General features: G+C 32.7%; 1 protein-coding gene across 1 annotated transcript; it reads right to left on the bottom strand.

Moving 5' to 3' along the window:
• Positions 1-10,052: 10,052 nt before the first annotated feature.
• On the bottom strand, positions 10,053-11,569 carry LOC127559581 (trace amine-associated receptor 7a-like). The gene has a single exon (XM_051993466.1). It carries the CDS (start codon positions 11,567-11,569, stop codon positions 10,526-10,528), a length of 1,044 nt encoding a protein of 347 aa, XP_051849426.1. The 3' UTR covers positions 10,053-10,525.
• Positions 11,570-22,053: the final 10,484 nt, after the last annotated feature.

Genomic DNA, 22,053 nt, shown 5'->3' with positions numbered 1-22,053 from the left:
TTCTGCACTTCTGATAAGGTTCTCTGTAAAGTTAAGTGAGATACTAAAGGATTCCTCAGTTCAAGGATCACTTTTTATTTGCCCTACTTCATGTTGTCAACTTTGAGTTAATGCCCAAAGTACTTCAACCTTTTGAGACCTCAGCCAGAGAAGTGCCAGAAAACTCCTAATATACAATCCCTACAGGGTTATGTGTGAACTTAGAGAAGAAACTTTTTTCTAACAACCATTAGTAAAGAATTTATTCTGTCATGCTACTGTGTACTTTCCAGGAATATAAATAATCCATTTTATTTTGTAAGATTTACACATTTAGGTTTGTTGGGATTTTTTGGTGATTATTTTATGGATTTTGTTTTTGATGATTGAATTCATGGAGAATGTACTGCCATCTCATATGTATGTATGTATCTATCTATTTATCTATATGTGTGTGTGTGTGTGTGTGTATACTTTTATACACACACAAATAGCTATGTATGTGTGCATATGTTCGTAAGTGTGGTTATACCCTCTACATTTATATAAAAGCATACCTGTATGTGAAAACATATGTGTATACACACACATATGTATTTATTAAACAAAGTTTCTCCTGATCATTAAACAGTAATCTTTACTTAGGTATTGGTTTCCCATGTTAGAGTTTAACTCGTCAATAGCGTTTTAGATATTTTTCCATTATTAGTTGATCCCCAGATCACAAGCATATCAGCAATTATTTCTTCTATATTTCAAGTCTTTTCAGCTTTGTCCTGCCTGAACATACTTGAATTCATTTTCAGAATTTTAGAAAACCCTTGATCATTTCCATATTAAATTAGGGCATCAGATAAGGATTGTATTGGAACTCTGAATACATATTATACATAGATATATCATATATGTGTGTGTGTATGTATTTGTATATAAACACAATACATACATGCATATATTTCATCAAAGTGAGAAATTTCCAATATGGACATAACTTTCTACAAAGCAAATTGGCAACTACCATATAATTTACAATCCTATAGAATTCTGGGAGAGGGATAAGGGAAAGGGAAGCGGGGAAAGGAAAGGAAAGGGTAAGGTTTATGAGAGGCTAAAAAACTTTCTCAGAAACCAGCATGCATCAGAACTCAGGTCTTCATAATTACAAAGAAGTCCTTCTTTTATTCAATGTTGCCTCTAAATATAGAGAACATCACAAAAGTATTAGTCCAGTTTTAAACTTTATTTAAGTACACTAAGACTTTAGTAGCTTAAGACTAGAATAAGATATAAGCACATATGCCTTTATACACACATAAAATATCTATACACAGAACATGTATATATAATATGCAAATAGAATTATAACCATATATGTGCATATATTTTATACATAAATATGTATATATATCCCCACTTCTATCCATATGAGACCCATGTTTGTGTTGTATAGGAAATAAAACAAGATGTCAGAATTAAGTATATCTTGAAATTCAAATCAATGTTTGGCCTCTTTCTGTGTAGCATAAAGAATTCCACAACTTGTAGATAAGATGTGAACCCAAACTGGAGTAAGACTTCACAGCAATGCCTAAACATTTATAGTAGATTTCAGCAATTCTTTTAATAGGTTAGAGAGACATATAACTGCCCAAACTTTGAAAGATAATATGACATGGCTTAAAGGAAATAATGATTGTTTTTCATCTCCTCTAACAGGTTTTACTAAGTTATTAGATTTAGCATTATCAATTCTAAATTAAGAATTAGGAATAGATCAGAAAATCATATTGGGAAAAGTGCAAACTGAACTTCTATTGGACACCACAAGAACTTCTTGTATTTGAAGTAGCTCGTAGTTTCATTTAATATTAGATTTCTTTATATTTCTTTCCATGATGCTTTTGGTTGTTTTTCTTTTCTTTTACTTTCAATTATACTAATAACTTTTTGAACTATTTTGTTGTCACACCTTCATAAAACTGAGTGTTGGGGAGTAGGAGTAAAAAATCAGTGTAAAACATGAAATGAAATGAGGATGATAGTGTCTAATCTGATTTCAAGTTTAGAAAAATCAGTATCCATTGGACATACACATCCAATTAACAATTGTGTTTTTCATTGAATTTTATTTTTTTAATTTATGAAATAGAACAAGCTTTTCCGCAATGGAGCACAATAAAAAAGGTGATTGCACATGAAACTGTAAATCCTCCATGGACAACCTGATATTTCTTTCAAATATACAAAACTATCATTTAAATTTATTTTTTCTTCCTGCTCCATTCCTCTCCCTCCCAAATAGTTACCATTAGGCACCCACAAATATGTATATATAGGTAAAATTATTCTATACATACATGTACTTATCAGTTCTTTTTCTGGATGCAGATATCTTTTTTCATAGGTCCTTTTTAGTTAATTTGGGTATTTATAATAATCAAAATAAGTCATTCATTCTTAAAACAATATTGCTGTTACTGTGTATAATGTTCTAATTTCACTCTTTATTATTTCATATATGTCTTTTCCTCAGTAACCTCATCATTTCTTATAGCACAGGAGTATTTCATTACAATCATATATCACAACTTGTTCAGCCATTCCCCATTTGATGGGCCTCCTTGAAATTTCTAGTTATTTGCCACCACAAGAGCCTCTATGAACATTTTAGAACATCTAAGATCTTTTCTTTTTTCCTTAATCGTCTTTGGCAGTAGACCAAGTAATGGTATTGCTGGATCAAAGAGTACAGGTAGTTTAATAACCCTTTGATTCTAATTCCAGATTACATTCTGAAATGGTTGGATAGGCTCATGATTCCAAGAATAATGCATTTGTATCCTGTGAGCATGAGCAGAGCCCTGAGTGGTGGAAGGCAAGAAGATTTCAGTTCTATATCCTGCCCTACTCCCACCCTCAGGTGGTACCTGTGTTGTGCTGATTTGTTTCTCCAAAGCTAGACTCCCCACTTGCCTTTTTCAAAATTGGTTGGGTAAGGGTTAAATTGCCTTTTGTTACTGATTTAAGCAGAGTATTAGCATAGCATACCATTGTGGGTGGCAGAGGGAAGAGGGAAGTGGGGAGAGAGGAAGAAGGAAGAAAGGGGAAAAGGGAGAGGAGGGGGAAGAGTGAGACAGAGAGAGAGAAATTGCAAACTAAAATGAGGGTAGTTAGTTCTTATAGTAGATAGAGGACTGGACTTGCATTCAGGAATCTGGCCCCTGATGCTTAATTAGCTCTGTGACCTTGGGCAAGTCATTTAATTCTGTTGCCCTAATACCTCCCAAGTAAAATGAGCTGCAGAAGGAAATGATAAACCACTCTAGAATCTTTGCCAAGAAAACCCCAAATGGATCAAAAAGAGTTAGACACTAATGGAAAGTAATCTAAAATCAATGCTGGCCCATATTAATTTTATGACTTTTTGTTATTATTAAAATAGGTTCTTATATCAATAGAACAAGCAAATAGTTGTATTGAGGTTCACAGGGGATTCCAAAATGTTGGGGTTCTGGACTAGTATCATGAAATATTTCAAAAAAAATTGTAGGCTCAGACCCATCTCCAAGTCAATGGGAAATGTTTTTTATAATTATAACACCAGCTAAAGCAGATTAAGTTCCAAAAGAAGTTAGCAAAAAACTAGGAGCATCGGGGAAGTGTCTTTTTAGTCTTGAAATATCGCTAAGTCAAATGGCAGACGACCAATTTTGTTCCGTATTTGTATCAACTTTAAGCATCATTACTATTATTCATTAGTCTCAGAAACCCTGAAGACTTAGCAAACTGGTCATATAGGGTAAACTGTGGTGGGATACCTTAAGGGAAGAATCATATCACTTCCATCTATGTCGTTTCCAAAGCCAGATGTCCTTAGGATCCTTCCTAAGGGCTAGCCCATATCAGTTATAAAAGCAAATTAGATTCTGTTGTAACTTCTGGTTTGTTAATGTTATATTATTGTGTTATATTGTTGCTAATGAGACAACTATTTGGTGTAGTGAATACAATTATGGGTATAAATTTTAAAGACCTGAAACAGCTGCTTACAATTTTATAGAGTATTGGGGAAAGGATTAGGGGAACAAGTAAGATACTTTCTCAGATACCAGCATGTCAGAACTCATGCCTTTAATAATTACAAAGCAATCCTTCCTTCTACTATTCAATGCTATAGCACCACATAGCGTATATCACAAAAGTGCAAAAATTACAATTTTAAACTTTAATTGCTTAAAACTACACTAACAATACCTTAAGACTACAATAAGACTACATATACAAATTAGACCCACATATATTTGCAAATATAAAATATATGTATATAAAAACATGCACAGATGTAATATGGATACAGAACATATACACACATAGACATATGTCAATACTTTTAAGACATGTGTGCATTGCATAGGAAATTGCAGAACAGGGTGTTAAAATTAAGTAATATGTTGAAATCCAAATCAACATTTGATTTATTTCATGACTTTCATGAGTGGCACATAGAATTCTACAACTTGTTTGTAAGATGTGAAACCAAACTGGAATAAGACTTCACAATGGTGGCTCCCTCCCAATTGTATTCTATTCTGATAGATCTACTCAAAAACTGCAATCGGTTGGGGCTGGGATGCATTGTACCTGTTCTTTTTCCTACTTTTTGGAAGACTACACATAACTTCAAAGGGTGATGACTTGATTCATGAATGAATTGGAATTAAGTGAATAACAGTTACACAGTCATTAGCCTCACTCTGTCCTTCAGAGTCATGAAAGTCTAGGGGCAGAATAAAGGTGAGAGTGGCAATAGCCTGGGATGCAGCTTGATGTCTAATGTCTGACAAAGCTCTGAAAACTCCACAGCAATTGTTTCAGCTGCTTTCACATTCATTGGAACAAAAGGTTTTCATCTGCCCATTTTGCAAGGTTGGATTGAGGTGGATTTGGGAGTCTTCACAAGCTTGAGGTAGATATACCCCTGACTTGCTAAGGGCTTAGGGACTGTTATTTATCTCCAACTTGCTTAGCCTCTCTGCCAAGACAATCGTACCCAGGTTTGGACTGCTTTGCAAGCTATAACTTCTTAGAACTACAGATGAAAACTGAATAGCAGGTGAAAACTCAAGGAGCATGAAGGGCCCTGAAAATGTCTTTTAACCCTTCACATGAGAGGTTTTAGTTCTCCTGAAACATTCTATACAGCTCTGGATGATACCTACCTGTTATTTCACTCTGTGAGGAACTGATAGTATGGAAACTCCCTCCACTAATGATGGTTGACAACTTGTCATTTCTTTTTCTTTCTTTCTTTCTTTTTTTTTTTTTTTTTTTTTTTTTTTTTTTTTTTTTTGCTGAGGCAGTTGGGGTTAAGTAACTTGCCCAGGGTCACACATCTAGGAAGTATTAAGTGTCTGAGGCCGGATTTGAACTCAGATCCTCCTGACTTTAGGGTCGGTGCTCTATCCATCGTGCCATCTAGCTATACCCTTGTCTGTCATTTCTAATGGATGACATTTGGTTGCAGGTATTGAGTGGGCATGTAACTTACCCTGGGTCAAAAGGATATTAAGTGTTAGAGATAGGAGAAGATCCCAAGACTCCAAATGAAGATTTTGACTCCAATACCAAGTCTCAATCCACTGTGTAATGTTGTTTTTTCCTGCATTAATTATAAACAAGAAGAGTGTCCTACTCTGTACACAGTAACTTAATGGCTATAAAATATACATTAGGAATAGAATGATAATCCCTATTTAAGTAAGTAGTTAGGCAGAAGATAGCATATTGGACCTGGAATCATGAAGACTCATTTTCCTAATTTCAATTCTGTCTTCAGGCATTTCCTAACTGTATGACCCTGGGCAAATAATTTAACCCTGTTTGCCCCAGTTTCCTCATCTGTAAAGTGACCTGAAGAAAGGAATGGTAAACTACTCCAGTATCTTTGCCAAGAAAACTCCAAATGGGGTCATACAGAGTAAGACATGACTGAAACAACTGAATAAAAAAGCCCCTAATTAAAATGATCACCATTTCTAGGGAGTACAGATCTTTCTCTGATCTAGTAGAGGGAAAATCAATGTTCTTCAAGGTCATGTCACTATGGATGCATTTAGGGTAACATAGTCCAAGTTGAATATTACCTCTGAACATATAACACTGATAGGTTCATCTCATTTTGCTTTGTTTTTCTTATACCTAACAGGGGCATGAACTTGTCCTGTCAGTCTATTTTTATTTCAAATACTAAGACTGAAGCAATGACACTGGAAGGGCTTATCCAGGCTCCTGGGAATGTTCTAGAACTTATTGAATACTTCTTAGGTCCATTCTATCCTTGGAATTATCATCACCCTTATCATCTCTTGCCTGAATTATTGGAATTTGCTCCAAATTACTCTCCCTAACTCAAAAGTTTTCTTTCTCTCATTTTCCACTAGTAAGGTATTTCATTAAATCATTAATAATTAAATTGAATCATTAAAGAAAACTGGCTTGATATACAAAGATCAGAGGATAAAAGTTATGGAAAGAATCCAATGATCATCTTTTGAAAGAAACCCCAAAATGAAAATTTCAAGGAATAATATAACTAAATTCCAGAACTATCAAATCAAGGAGAAAATACTGAAAACAGCCAGAAACAATTCAAGTATCCTGATAAATTAGGATTACCTGGTAGAGAATTCTTAGGGAGTTAATTGATGATTTGTTCAATTTCTTTTTCTAAAATGGACTATTTAAGTATTTTATTTTCTCTTCTGTAATCAATATAGTCTATATTTTTGGCAAGTCTATATTTTGGTATATATATTATAGTCTATATACTGGTCCTCCTCAAAAATGAACAATGAACAACGGGAAGTGGAGCCATATGGTATAGTAGAAGAATAGGGTTTTTGACATCAAAGATCTTAGTTCTTTTACTTTTTCTACCACTTATTTTGGGGGAAATTCAAGCAAGTTGTCAGCTCTCTCTAAAACTCAATTTTTTTTATTTTCAAAATGAAGGTGATTGGAGTACATGACCATGAAAGATCTTTAGAAATTTCTACATCTAAAATCTTATATAGTTCCCTTGATAAACTATAACATCTTTGAGCATAAGATCTGTCTCATTATTTGCTTTGTGTCACCAGAAATTTGCAGTGTTGATAATGATTTTTGCCTTGCCTTAATCACATTTCCCTTTTATTCATTTCAATAAACAATACACTGGGGCTCAATGAATTCTAATTTAAAGTTGCTCTCCTAAGAATCAATATCATATGAAGTCTAAGTTCTTAAATTTTTCTAGTTTAAGTAGCAAAAAACTTAGTCAAGTAAAAATAAATGCTTTGTAGTAGACAGCTCAATTCCTTTGAAAGTATTTAGAAAATGTTGCAATACTATTCAGAAATAGTCTTTTTAGCTGCTACCTTATCATCTAGCATTATTCAGCTTTTTTTTTTTTTTTCATTCATGTGTAACTTTTCATGACTCTCTTTGGGATTTTCTTGGCAAAGGTACTAGAGTAGTTTGATATTTCTTTCTCCAGCTCATTTTACAAATGGGGAAATTGAGAGAAACAGTGTTAAGTTACTTGCTCAGGGTCACAAAGCTGGAAAGAATCTGAGGCCAGATATACTTGCACATTTTGTTCTCTCCCTAAGGCAGGTCTAGGGAAAATGGAGTAAAACAGATATAAAATATATATGGAGGTTCATAAATTTAGTGCTAGAAGGAACCTTAGAGTTCATAAAATCTAAGCCCCTCATTTTACAGGTAAGCGAATTGAGGCTTATAGAGTTTAAGTGACTTATCCAGAATTACACAGCTAATAAATGTCTAAGGGAATTTTTGAAATCAAGTCTTACAAGCTCCACATCCAGAAATCTTTAGCTATCTAATGGCTCCACTGGTTCTCTTGCTGATAATACTAATGTTGAGAAGTCTCCTGACATTTTGCTTGAGAAAACCCAATGTATATTGGGTTTTCTTACACAAATATGTATTGGCTCAAATTTTTCAATAGAAGCTGGAGACTATAGGGAATGCCAAAAGCTTAGAAATGGGTCCTTTGTCCAATATAAGAGCATGAACTAAATTATCTCTTTTAAGATATATGCCAGTTAGAAATGTGTTATGAAAAATTTAAGGGGTAAAAATATTCTATACTCTCAGTATATTCTAACTGCTGTACAATTATGCCCTACACCTTTTATATGACCAAAAAACACAATAAACATTGAAAGCATTCTTTGGCCAAACTAACTATGCCCAAATGTTGAACAACAAAAGATGTGAAACCTTCAAATTTGCCCCAAAGAAACCCCTCTTTAAAAAAATCTGTACTTTAGTGAAAGCTCAAGCATAATAATTGTAGGATTTGGTTTCCACCAAGGGTACCCAAGAGTGATATAAGGAAAAGTCCTCAGTTATAAGGAAGACACACTTTGTTCAACATTTTAATATTCAACTTACAAACCACATCAAAAAACGAATCATGTTTTCTAACAAGTGGGTTCTGCATTGACAAACACAAAATTATTAAAATATTTCATATCTATCCATTTATATGATTTAATTCCTGAAGATTTAAAATAAATACAATCACAGTCTTTTTTTTTAATTTACTGTATTTTTTACTGGATGAAAAAGGAAACTACATCCCATGGAATTGAGTACTATATAGGAAAAAGTAAGAAAAAGTTTCTGTAGGTTTTTCCATTCTCAAAGAGGTCCATGATACCAGGGAGGTGATGCTATGACATGTAAATAAGGGAGGGTTGTGCAAAGTCACCAATCTCATCTTCTCTTCCAGTCATCTGGGTCTAGTAGCAAGATGTAGATCAGGAAAGCTGGAGAGAACATGGAAGTAACTGGAAAGTTTGGTCTAATGCCCAATCATTTATTAAGGGTAGGTACTCAGAGATTGTTTTTTGTCCTTTCAGGACTTGCAAATGAATTGCATTTTAATAAGGGACAGCTGTGTAAACTCACATGAATTTATTGTGAAAATTATAGGAGTTTATATGAAAAGTATAACATAAGTAGTTGCAACATATTTGATAGCATGTCCTAGGCAATAGCTTTATATTTATACATCTGTATACACATACATGCACATATATTGCAAGTATAACCTAAAACTGGGCCAGCTAGATGAGGTACTGTGAAGAGTGCTGGGCTTGGATTAAGGAAAACTCATCTTTGTGAGTTTGAATCTGACCTCAGGCACTTAACTAGCTGTGTAAATTTGGGCAAGTCACTTACATTGTTTGTCTTAGTTCCTTCTCTGTAAAATGGAGAAGAAAATGGCAAACCACTCCAGCATCTTTCCTAGGAAAACCCTAAATGCATCAAGAAGAGTTGGACACAACTGAATAACAACCTAAAACAATCCTGTCCCAGATTAATTTTATGACTTTTTAAAGATGATTAAAGCAGTCTCATATTAACGATTTAAGGAAATAGTTTTAAAAGCAAATTAGATTCTGCTGTTACTGCTGCCTTGGTAATATATTATTGAATCATATTGTTATTAATGAGGTGTGCTTGGTATAGTGGATGTAATTATGGGTTTTAAGTCAATAAGCCCTGAATACAGATCCAGCCTCAGACATTTGTAATCTTGTTCAAATCACTTCAATTCTTTCTCTCTGTTTCCTCAGCAGTAAGGTGGGGGTAATAATAGCATCCAATCTCTAGGTTTCATGTTGAAAATCACTTAAAAAAAATTTGTGAAACATTTAGCTCAGTGCGTGGTAAGGAAAATATATAAATGATTGTGATTTTTATTAATGAAGAAGTAGCATAAGAAACAAGGATAAAATGCATTTATGTTACAAAAAGCACCTCTATAGCGAAAAGTAACTTAGGTAGTTCCACCATTAATTGGAATATAAAGAAAGACAAGAACTTTTAAGGCAGAAAACCCTTGCTACTGAATGAATTCCTTTCCTAGGAAAACAGCATCATTATAAGTTGTAAGTAGGATTGATTCTTCCCATCACCTTGTTTAAAAAAAAGGAAAAAAAGAAAAACAGAAAAAATAACAACAAAATTTTATAACAGAATAGAGCTGAAAACTTTTCAATGTTATTGATTCATATAAATACAATTATTAACTGTACAATAAAACTTATTTAAATTTATTATATGTGAAAACATATTTAAAAACTTAAAGGAAAAAATATAGATGTTCTTGGAAGGAAACAGAACAGGAAATATAGGTGCCTTATTTATTAGAAATGAAAGGCTAAAGGAGGGAGGATATGAGACATTATAATATGTTCATTAGAGAAGAAAAAAATTACCTCTTGGTCTAAGAAAGGAAAAATGGACAAAATTAAATGTAGAATGAGAAAAGACAGGAACAGGATTACAGCATTGAAGACAGCTGGAAAATACATTCCCATATAACTTATCATGGTAAATAAATTTCATTAAACATGAACCTGAAATTGGAATTGGGACTAAATGGGGAGAGGATACTTTTCTTTCATAATAATTCACTTATTCCATTATTGACTTTTTTCCACATTTTTAACTTCTATTTAAAACCTTATTTTTTTTTAGAAAACAAATCTATTGTTGAAGAGTGACCTCTGAAGACTCTCCCAGTGACAATCAGTTTAATTGCTCTTCTAAACCAAGGGTAAAAGAAGGCATATATCAGAGGGTTCATGGCTGAGTTATAATAAGCAAACCAAAGTAAAATTTCATAAATATATGCTGGGGTGATAAACCCTACAAATGCATCAATTATTGAGTCAATAAAGTATGGCAACCATGAAATCAGAAATGCAATCACTGCAATGCCCAGGGTTTTGGCTGCTTTTTTCTCCCTCTTAAACACTCTGGCTTTGTAACCCTCTGAAGATGACTCAGTTTTGCTGCTCAAGCTTTCAATCTTTCTAGCCTGTTGTTTAGCTACTAGAAAAATCTTACAATAAAGAATGACCATAACTAGAGTGGGAATGAAAAATAACAGGAAGTCTATCAGTACCCAGGTTTGATTCACAGCAATCTGACAACCTCCCACACAGGTGAGAGCACTTACTAATTCCTCCAGTCCTTCATCATTGGCACCTGTGTAAAGAAGTGAAAAACTAAATGTAATAGCAAGGAACCAGGACAGGACAATGCATTGTCCTGAAACTGACAGAGTGAATTTGGTTGGATATACCAGAGGATCAGTGATAGCAATGTATCTATCAATGGAAATGAAGCATAAGTGAAAAATAGAAGAATAACAAAATGATCCTTCAAAACAAGAGTGAAATTTACAGTAACTCTCCCCAAAGTACCAGCAACTCTCCACAGACCTCACCATGCTGAAGGGCATCACAGTGACTCCCACCAAAAAGTCAGCACAAGCCAAGGAGGCAATGAGAAAATTGGCTGGAGAATGCAGTTGCTTGAAGTGAATGATTGAAATCATGACCAGAAGGTTTCCTAAGACAGCTAGCAGAGCGCCTGAACCAAAAGCGAGGTAGAGGATGACTCGGGGTCCAGGGGAGTAGGAAGTTTTAATGCAGGACCCATTGAGGCTCTCATAGCAGAGTTCTAGAGCTGCAGAATGGGACCCATTGTTGCTGATTGCCATTCTTTTCTCCTAGCTTCTAAATATCTTTTCCTGGTAATCACACAAAACTTATTATTAAATTTCCAATATACCTGAAAAAAGATAAATGCATATCTGTACAAAATCAAATACTATCCTTCATGAACTATGATCCACTTGACTGGGTTAATATTTGAAAAGCACTTAACACTTTGCCTGGCACAGTAGGAACTATAAAAATAGTTAATCTCTTCTCCCTTTCCTATAAAAACTAGCACCTCCCTCCCCCCTTATATTCAATAAGTGTCCATTTTACTCAGAACTGCTTCCTCTAATCTAAAAAGCATTAAATACATAGTTTAGAATAAGTATACTAAAGACCATCAAAGCTTATCTTCCTGGTAACATTTATCATTCTGCTGTACCTGTGACAAGCTTCTCTGCAAAGTTCAATGAAATACCAGAAAATTCTTCAGTTCAAGGGTCACCTTTTATTACTTTGTCCTTTTTCATGTTGTCAACTCTGAGTTAATGCCCAAAGTACCCCAACCTTTCTGGAGCTCAGCCAAAGAAGTACCAGAAAACTCCTAAGATAAGATCCCCATAGGTTTGGGTGTGAACTAGGAGAAGAAACTTTTTCCCAGTAATCTTTGGTTAGGAATTTACTTTGACTTTATTTTGTTGCTGTTTACTCTCTAGTTACATAAATCATGCATTTTGCTTTGTAAGATTTGTACATATATGTATTTTTATTGTTCCATGGATTTTTTATATTCTAATTTATGGTGAATTTACTGGCATTATATATACATACACAATTCTCCCACATACATATTTGTATATGTGTTTATTTATACACATGTATGAGATGCTGGTATATACATGGTTGTATACACAAAAGTAGCTATATGTTTGTGTGAGTATATTATATACGTAGCTTCTAAAACTTACAATTTCAGAGTATCTTTTAGAACACTCTGATCACATTTATATAAAAAGATATGTATCTTTTATACACATATACACACACATATATATACACATATATATAGATAGATGACTATAAGTATGCACACATTCACACAAATATATGCATATTTTAATAGTTTCTCCTAATCATTAAACAAAATCTGTAGTTTCTTACATATAAATAGGCTGACCATGTTAGGGCATAACTCCCCAATAACATTTTAGAAGTTTTTTCCTTGCTAGCTGAAATCCAAATGCAAACAGTAGCAATTATTAACAATTATTAATTCCATATCTGAAGCCTTTTTAGTTTTGATCTGTCTGAATATAATTAGTTTTATTGACAGAATCTTAAAGAACAACTGATCATTTCCATATTACATTGAGGCAAAAGAGGAAGATTTTATTGAAAATTCTGAATATATAATTCATATATAAACATAAATATACATATATACAAACATGTATATTTCATCAATGTGAGAAACTTCCACCATGAACACATCTTTCTACAAAACAAATCGACAAATATTGTATAATTTACAATGTTGTATAATTCTAGGTAAGGTACTTAAAGGCTAAAAGATTCTATCTCAAAAACCAGAATGTGTCAGAATTCAGAGCTTTATGATTACAAAGCAAGTCTTCCTTCTACAATTCATTGCTATCTCCCATATTTATGTTGTCACAAAACTATTGATGCCATTTTAAACTTTAAGAGCTTAAGAATACAATAAGAATTTTGGGATATCCTGTATACATAATTATACACAATATACACTATGTATTATATATATATATTTATATGTATATACAACACATACACCATCTATACTATTTGAGTATACTCAAATATAAATTTATACTATTTGAGTAGCTAGATGTGTAATGGCTACAATGCTGACCTGGAGTCAAGAAAATTAATTTTCCTCATACTGTCTAGCTGTGTGACCCTGGACAAGTCATTTAACTCTGCTTACTTGAGTTCCTCAGTAAGAAATAAGCTTCAAATAGGCTGAGAAAAAAAAAATGACAAACCACTAGTATCTCTGACAAGAAAATTCCAAAAAGGGTCAAGAAGAGTCACACACAACTGAAACTGCTGAATAAAAAAGCCCTGTTAAAATGAGCAGTTTCTAAGGAGTACAGACCTTTCTTAGACATGGAACAAGGAAAAAAAATCACTGTCTCAAGGCAATGCCACTGTGGATACATCTAGATTGTCTACCCCAAGCTGACTAGAAATGGAATAATGCCTCTAAGCACATAGTATTTATAGTTCCAGGTCATTTTCCTTTGTAATAGCCAATGGGAGCATAAATTTATCCTGTCAGCCTGTTTTTATTTCAAATGCTAACATTGAAGCAATGGCCCTTTAGAGCTTTATCCAAGTTCCTGGAGATGCTGGATCTTTAGTGAAACCTACTCAACTCCTTACCACCACTGGCAATATCATAATTGACAGCTGTCACCATTCTCGAGGGAAAGAGCCACTTCTTCCTGACCCCTAACTCTATTGGAACAATTGTGGAAGCTAGCTGGAAGGGAAAAAGTCAGAAATAAAATCATGAATAAAAGCTCCAGAAAACATCTCTAAAGTAGGTTCTTGATAAATGCTTATTGACTGATTGATTTATTGACTGAAACTAAATCTACTTCTTCCAGTCAAATCAAGTCAATGTGCTTGGTCAAGCATCCCATTTCTGGCTTGCAAAGTAGGTCTTCATCTCCTACCTTCCAAAGATAAGACAGAAGCTAAGTGAATGTTACTGAAGGATAACTGGACTTGGACTCAGAAAGCCCTTTGTTCAAATGCTGCCACTTATTAGCTGTATGACTCCAGGCATGTCATTTAACCATTCCCTGGCTCAGTTTCTTCATCTGTAAAATGGACCTAATAATAGGATCTATCTCCCTGTGTTGTTGTAAGGTTAAATACTATTTGGACTCACTCTATAAATGCTAGTATTTTAATATCATTATTATTATTATTGTACCCCTATTTTCTTTGGAATTTTTAGTTAGGGTGGTAAAATTTTAATTTAGGGTGATAAATTTGGTAGGATGCTTTCTGCTGATAAATGGGGTTATGACTCCCCTGAAACAGAGATGACTTGGAAGAAAGTTTGTATGTAAATAAGATATTGTGCTTCATAAGACAAATAACAATAGTTAGCACTTACATAGTATTTTAAAGTTTTTCACGCATTTCTCCAGGGTCACACAGCTATTATGTGTCTGTTGTAGCATTGAAATTGGGGTTTTTCTCTCTCCAAGTCTGTTTTTCTACCAGTTACACCAATCAGTTGCCTCCCTCTGCCAGGAAAGAGCTGGGCCATAGGCTTGGATCCTAGCAAGGGGATACATGACTAAGGACCAACACATAATCTAGATGTTACCTGTGCATCTCCAATTGAACATATCTAAAGCAAACTTCACTCTCCTTCATCTCCGGTATATAATCCTTTCAACTTTCCTATGACCATCAAAAGCATTCTTTTGTCACCTAGGTTCACAACCTCAATTCATCATTGAATATTTATTGTACTTATTCTGTGTCAGGAACTGTGGACCTAAGAATTGCTTTCAATTTTTAGTTCTTAACCATCACACATTTTCAAAGAGTTGAACTACTATCTTGCTATTTCTACTACTTCAAGTTGTCTCTGTCTATCTGTTCACATAGTTATAACCCTAGTTTATTTGGATGGGTATGCCTTAGTTTCTGGGGTCACTATGGACTTGTAAGGAAATATCATCATCCCTTTGGGCCCCAATCAATCACCTGAATCATCTCTTGCTTGAATTACTGTAATAAACTCCAAGTTGCTCCCTGATTCAAAAGTTTGCTTTCTCTTATTCATTTTCCACATAGTTACTGAAGTGATTTTCATAAAGCACCAATCTACAAATCACTTCCTACTCAGCATGGCCTCTATGGGCAAATAGAAATTCCATATTTATTTTAAACCTTCTATACAAACTCATTCCTGACCACCCTTCTCAGTTCTTTATAATTTAACCAAAAGAACTATTTTATTCCCTTACACTATGTCTTGTCTCTTTGCCTTTGCATTAGCTGTCTTCTACACTGAAAAGTAGTCATTCCTCACCTCTGTCTCTAAGAAGGCCTTTGTTTCCTTTCAAATTCAGGTCAAGTGAAACTTTCTACATAAAATTTTTCCTAATCCCAATCAATTTCAAGTGTCCTTCCCTCCAAATTACCTTATAGTTATTTGTGATATGCTTATTTATATACATGTTGTATCTCTTGATGAAATATAAGCTTCCTGAGGTCCATTTTTATGTCTGTGACACATTGAGGTAATTCCTGGCACGTGGTTTTTAGAAAGTGCTTATAGATTGATGACCATCATAGTTTTTAATGTTTGTTCCCCTTAAATCCTTTGGAAGGGGAAGGGGAAGAGAATGAAATATTATTGCTTAATTAAGACAATAAGAAGCAAGTAGGAAATAAATTTACAGAAAACTTTGCAAGTGATCTAGTTTGGCTAGATCATCCTAAGAGTATTACCAAATGAAATGAAGTGAGGGACAAAAAAAAAAAAAACAAAAAAAAAAAAAGAAAAGAAAAATGGAAAAGAAATGTTAATTTTCCATAGGCTCATAATTGAGTACAGAGACTTCTTATTTGATCTCTACCATCACAATCTTTGATTTATTTTTTTAATAATGATTTTTTTTCTAAAAGGATATTAAAGACCAGGAAGATGGGAAGAACATCTTGATTAGACCAAATATACATGTAGAAAATTATTGATGAGGGACATATAATATCTAAGGTTTGGGACAGTTAAAAAATGAGACCCTATTATTCAAATTACTCAATTTTAAGTATTATTCAAATTATTTACTCATCACTATTACTCAAAAATGAGATCAATAAAATACCACTAACTACTATAATATACATCCTTTCTACTCTCTATAAAATCTCAATTAGAATGATTTGTGCACCTATCAATCAGCAAGTATTTACTAATCATATATGTTATGACAAATCATTTTTGATCAAAGTAAGATAAAATAATAAGCAACCTATGGCAAATGGCATTTATTAGCAGGCTATATCTTCAAGTCATACAAATGTATGAACATAAAGAGAATGCAAGATCCTATTTTGTAAAAATAAATATTTAATTTGTAGATCAAAATGACCCCTTACCATCTTTCCTCTGCATAACTCTGAATCATATGTTAATTTATATTAAATTCTTTTGTTCAATGGCCCTCATTAATATTAAGGAAGGCATAAAACAAGTGAATATATACTAATCAGTGATGTTTTTCTCTGATATAGATGATGTCTAGTACAGAGTTCAAATGAAAAAAATCAATGCTCTAAAAATGATGAAATCTTCCAAGTGGTCCAATTTGCTGATGACAGTATGAAAAGTGAAAAAGAACAGAAATATTCAGGGGATCCTAAATGAGATATATAATTATGTAGAAACAATTTAGCATAACAATAAAAAGTAGATAAAGAATAGCTATTGACTAGATTGTTTTATGTAGATGAATAGCCAAAAAGTTGAACTGGAGTATATATGTGTGTGTATGTGTGTGTGTGTGCATATGCACATATATGCACATTCACATACTTGACAACTTGCCTGGAACATGGTTAAGTCACAGATTTACTTAATAAATGTTTATTCATTGGCTGTGTTTATGTGTACATATACATATTCACAGCATAATCACTAGTAGACAAAAGATTTATCCAATGATTAAAAATAAATAAAATGTACAAGATTACCTGTGTTTTTCTGAAACAAAGGCTAATCTCTTTTTTCATAAATACGTTTTTTTCTGGCAAAATAATCTATTCACATATTATTAAGCACCTGTCATATGCCAGGCCTCCAACTAGGTTTTGAGCATAAACGAATAAAAATAAAAATATTCACTACCCTAAAGAAGTATACATTCTATGTGATAAAACAATAGGTGTGTACATATATACATATAAGAATATTAAACTTCATAAAAATAAAAGCAATATCCTTTTGAGAAATAAAGAAGTCATAAAAATGTTGATTCTACTGTCAGAGAATGTAGATTCAAATCTATTATTTAGAATCTCTGTGATTCTGATGTTCAATCTTTGGGCTTTAATTTCTTCATTTCTTAAAAAAGCAAAAGAGATTTGAAATAGGTGGCATCTGAGATCATTTTTTTTTTTTTATTTTGGCTTTAGTTTTGAGATCATTTGAAACAGAATAATAGCTATTCTCTATAAGATTGTATTAGAGTTGAACTTTGAAAGATGTTAGGAACTCTAAAAGACAGAGGTGATAAGGAAATGCATTCCAGGCTTGGGGGCAGTCTGCACAAAAGCATTGTGTGGATAGAATTTTGTGGTTAAATCAGAGAAAAGACAGCTTGGCTGATGTTAAAATACATGATGTTAAGTCATATATAATATTACCTACAAAGGAGGCTGGAGCCATCATGGGAAGAACATTAAATAACAAACAGAAGAATTTGTATTTGATTTCAGAGAAAATAGGACTAAGTAGATTATTGAATTATGAATTGATATCATTCTTTAGGAATGCCACCATGGCAGACTTTGACAGTACTGTGGAGGATGAATTTGAAACAGAAGAAATGTGAGGAAAGATGCTCAATTTGAAGGGTATGGAAATAGTTCAGGTTAATAGTGAAAACACCCTAAACACAATGGGGGCTTAATGATTTGAGAGTGATTGATGGAAGATATGCTGGGATAGTAAATTGAACAGATTTGCCAACAGATTAGATTTGTACAGTGAGGTAGAATGACGAATTAGGGATGATTTCAGTTTTGCAATCCTGTCTAATAGTTTTCTTGACAGAAATAGGTGAGTTCAGAATAAGAATAGTTTTCACATTAGTCATATTGTAAAAGAATCAAAACAGAAGGGAAAAACCATGAGAAAGAAAAACACAATAACAAAAAAAAAAATATTATTGTATGCTTCAATCTGCATGCAAGCTCCATAGTTCTTTCTCTGGATGTGGATAGCATTTTCTATCATGAGTCTTTTAGAATTATTTTAGATTATTGTATTGCTGAGAAGAGTAATGTCTATCAAAGTTAATCATTCATACAATGTTGCTATTACTGTGTACAATGTTCTCTTGATTCTGCTTATTTTGCTTAGCATCAGTTTATGTAAATTTTCCCAGGCTTTTCTGAAATTATCCTGCTCATCATTTCTTATAGAATAATAATATTTCACTGCATTCATATATACAATTTGTTCAGCCATTCCTCAATGGATGGTCATCCCCTTGATTTCCATTTATTTACCTAACAAGGAGAGCTGCTAGAAATATTTTTGCAATATGGGTCTTTTGCCATTTTTAATGATCTATTTGGGGTACAGCATGGTTTGAAAGCCCTTGGGGCATAGTTCCAAATTGCTCTCCAGAATGGCTGGATTAGTTCACAACTCCACCAACAGTGCATCAATATTCCAATGTTTCTACATCCTTTCCAACATTTATCATTTTATACATACATATACATATATATAATTATTTTCTTCTTTCTTTAATCTCTTTGGGGGTATTAGTAGGTTATAAGGTACCAACAGTTTCATAAATGTGGAGCCAGAGTTCCCTACTGTTTTGCAGAATGGTTAAATCAGTTATTGCTCCATCAAAAATACATCAATATATTTAATTTCCCGTATTACTTAGAAACATATGTAATTTTCCATTGTTTTTCAATTTTGTCAGCCTGATAGATGTGAGTTGAAATCTCATGCATTACATTTTTCATTTGTATAATCATTAGTGATAGTATATTTTTAAAATTTACCAATTGATACTTTGAATTTCTTCCTTTGAGAACTGTGTTCATATGCTTTGCTTAACAGTTGGAAAATGATGCATTCTTATTCATTCTAAATAATTCATTCTTATTATATTCATTCATTCTTATTTATAATCAATATAATTAATTCCTTATTTTGGAAAGTTTTATCAGAAAATTTTCCTAAAAAAATTGCCCTCTGTTATCAGTTTTCTAATAATTTTAGTTGCATTTTAACTAATTTTATGTAATTATGATTATCTATTTGACTTCTGTGTTCTTCTTAACCTGTTGTTTGAGAGTGATGGATGGAAGATATGTTGGGATAGTAAAAATCAAATAGATTTAGGATTCTTTTTTTATATATCGATCTAAAAGGTAATTCCTTCTAATTTGCTTATGATATCATCTTTTATATCTGACTAATGTATTCATTCCCTGATTCATATTCAAATCCTTGTTATGTGTATTGATGTATTGATCTGTAATTAACTTCCAGTTTCCCCATTATTTTTTGGCCCTGGAAGAGGGATTTTTGCTTTTACTAAACACTTGGCTAATGTGGTTTTGCTTCTGTATATTGTAGGCCCAATCTATTTATATTTGTTCATAGTGTTCCTTCTTAATTTTGATTCTCTGTATTTAGGTACCAAAACCATAACTGTACATAAAAATAATTTATTAGGATGCTTATTGTATTTGTTCAAATAGTGTATACAACTTTGGAAGTAACTGATTTTTGAATGTTTTATTGAATTAACTTGTAAATCTATACATTTCTATTTTCTTTGGGAAGCTATTTGTGGCTTGTTCAATCTTTTTTTTTAAAGTTTGGATTATTTCTCTACCTTTTGTTCTATAAATCTGGGCAGCTTGTAAATATTCACACAATTTAGGTGAGCAGTTTTATTAATATACAATAGGGAAATGTTATTTAATTTTTTTCATTTCTTATTAATTATGTACTTCATTTTAATACTGATAATCATCTTTGGCTGCATCATAGAAATTTTGGTTTGATGGACTATTGCTGTCATATTTAATGAAAGTATTTATTATTTTTCTAATTTTTCTTTGACTCATCAGTTTTTTAATATTAAGTTATTTAACTTCAATTAATTTTATTCACTTCTTTAGTAGCTTTTAGGGAAACATGCATTTTGTTCAATTTTCATTTCATTTCATTTCAATATACATTTTATTGTTCTGTGGTAATTAAAGAATGTGATTTTCTGTATTTGTTAGTGAAGTTTATACTGGTCACAAAGTCAATTCTTGTAAACATGTCATGCCAAGAAATGTTTATAAACCTTTCTATTCATATTCAGTAATCACTGGAGGCTCGTCATCTTGAACATTTCTAAAAATTTATTTAACATCTTTAACTTTTTTCTAGTTTCAGGATTTTTTTTTTTTTTTTTTTTGCTTATATAAGTCTAGGCTTAAAAGGGAAAAAATTATTATGGTTTTACTGCCTATTTCTCCCTATAACTCATTCAGCATTTCTTTTAATATTTGGATGCTACTCACTCTATTAAGTATTATTATTAACTTATTATTTGGAGTATCTTTAAGCATAATGAAGTTTCTTTTAAAAATCTCTTTTAATCAAGCCGATTTTTGCTGTTGCCTTGTATAAAACCATGACTGCTATTCTTACCTATTTATACTTCAGCTAAATCATGAGATTTTACTCCCATACTTTAATTTTAACTATGTGTGATTCTATTATTTTATTTATGTTTTTTAAACAATATTTTGTTGGATTTTGTTTTCTAATCTATTCTGTTATCATCTTCTGTTTTATGGATAACTTCATCCCATTCACATTTTATGATCATTAATTATATGGTGCTTTATATCCAACATTCTTATTTTTTATCTTCACGTCTGCCTCTTCTTTACAAAGAAGTGGCTGAGAAGTGGAAAATATACTCAGAACCATTCTTCTGTGCTAAATTAAATATGTTTCTATTCCTTTCCCCTTCTTTTCTTCTACTTATAATTTAAAAACACAGATTCTTATGTTTTGTCTCCTTAGAACCTTCTTTTCATAATCAACACCTCATTACTAGATTGTTTTCCTTAGGATTCATAAATTCCTGAATATATTAGTGAACAAACCTTCCCTTTAATACCCTCATCCTTTCTCCCGGCACACTATTAATTCCCTGTTGAGTAAAATGCATTTTTGTAATTAAAAAAAATGTTGTTGTGTATTCCATTTGACTTTGATTATTGAAAATAAAAGTTTCCAGTGATACCTAGACAGAAAAAGGATACATGAAGGATAGATGAAAATAGGTAGTGTCTCCAGGCAAGGTAATTATGTAGGAATTTTGTGTTGAGGAAGGGAAGCTTCAGGGTCTATCTCAAAGAATGTGGGTCCGTTGCAGAAAATGGGTAATTCATTATTATTATTATCATGGAGACATCATTTTACAGACCAATCTCCCTTCATTGCTGAGTCTCCAATATTAACTCAATAAACATTTATTAAACACCTATTTTGTGTAAGGCATTGGTTTGGGGAAGACAAAGAAAGGCAAAAATAGATCCTGCTTTAAAGGGACTTGCCTTTGAATGGGTATGTTCTTTGCTTGTAAATTACCAGATATGGAAAAGATTTATATAAATTATTTTGTTATTGACTAAGAACCTCAGACCAATGATAACCCAAATCACCACCATCTTTTTCTTCTTTTTGTATTTTGCATTTTGAGGGGAAGCA

Source organism: Antechinus flavipes, chromosome 4 (genome assembly GCF_016432865.1).
Source record: "Antechinus flavipes isolate AdamAnt ecotype Samford, QLD, Australia chromosome 4, AdamAnt_v2, whole genome shotgun sequence".
Taxonomy (NCBI): Eukaryota; Metazoa; Chordata; class Mammalia; order Dasyuromorphia; family Dasyuridae; genus Antechinus; species Antechinus flavipes.
Note: the sequence above shows the minus strand (reverse complement) of the source record. Positions and strands in the feature narration are given on the sequence as shown.

What these genes read in the sequence shown, in the direction of transcription:
- LOC127559581 (XM_051993466.1), bottom strand. Translation starts at nt 11,569, where the DNA reads ATGGCAATCAGCAACAATGGGTCCCATTCTGCAGCTCTAGAACTCTGC.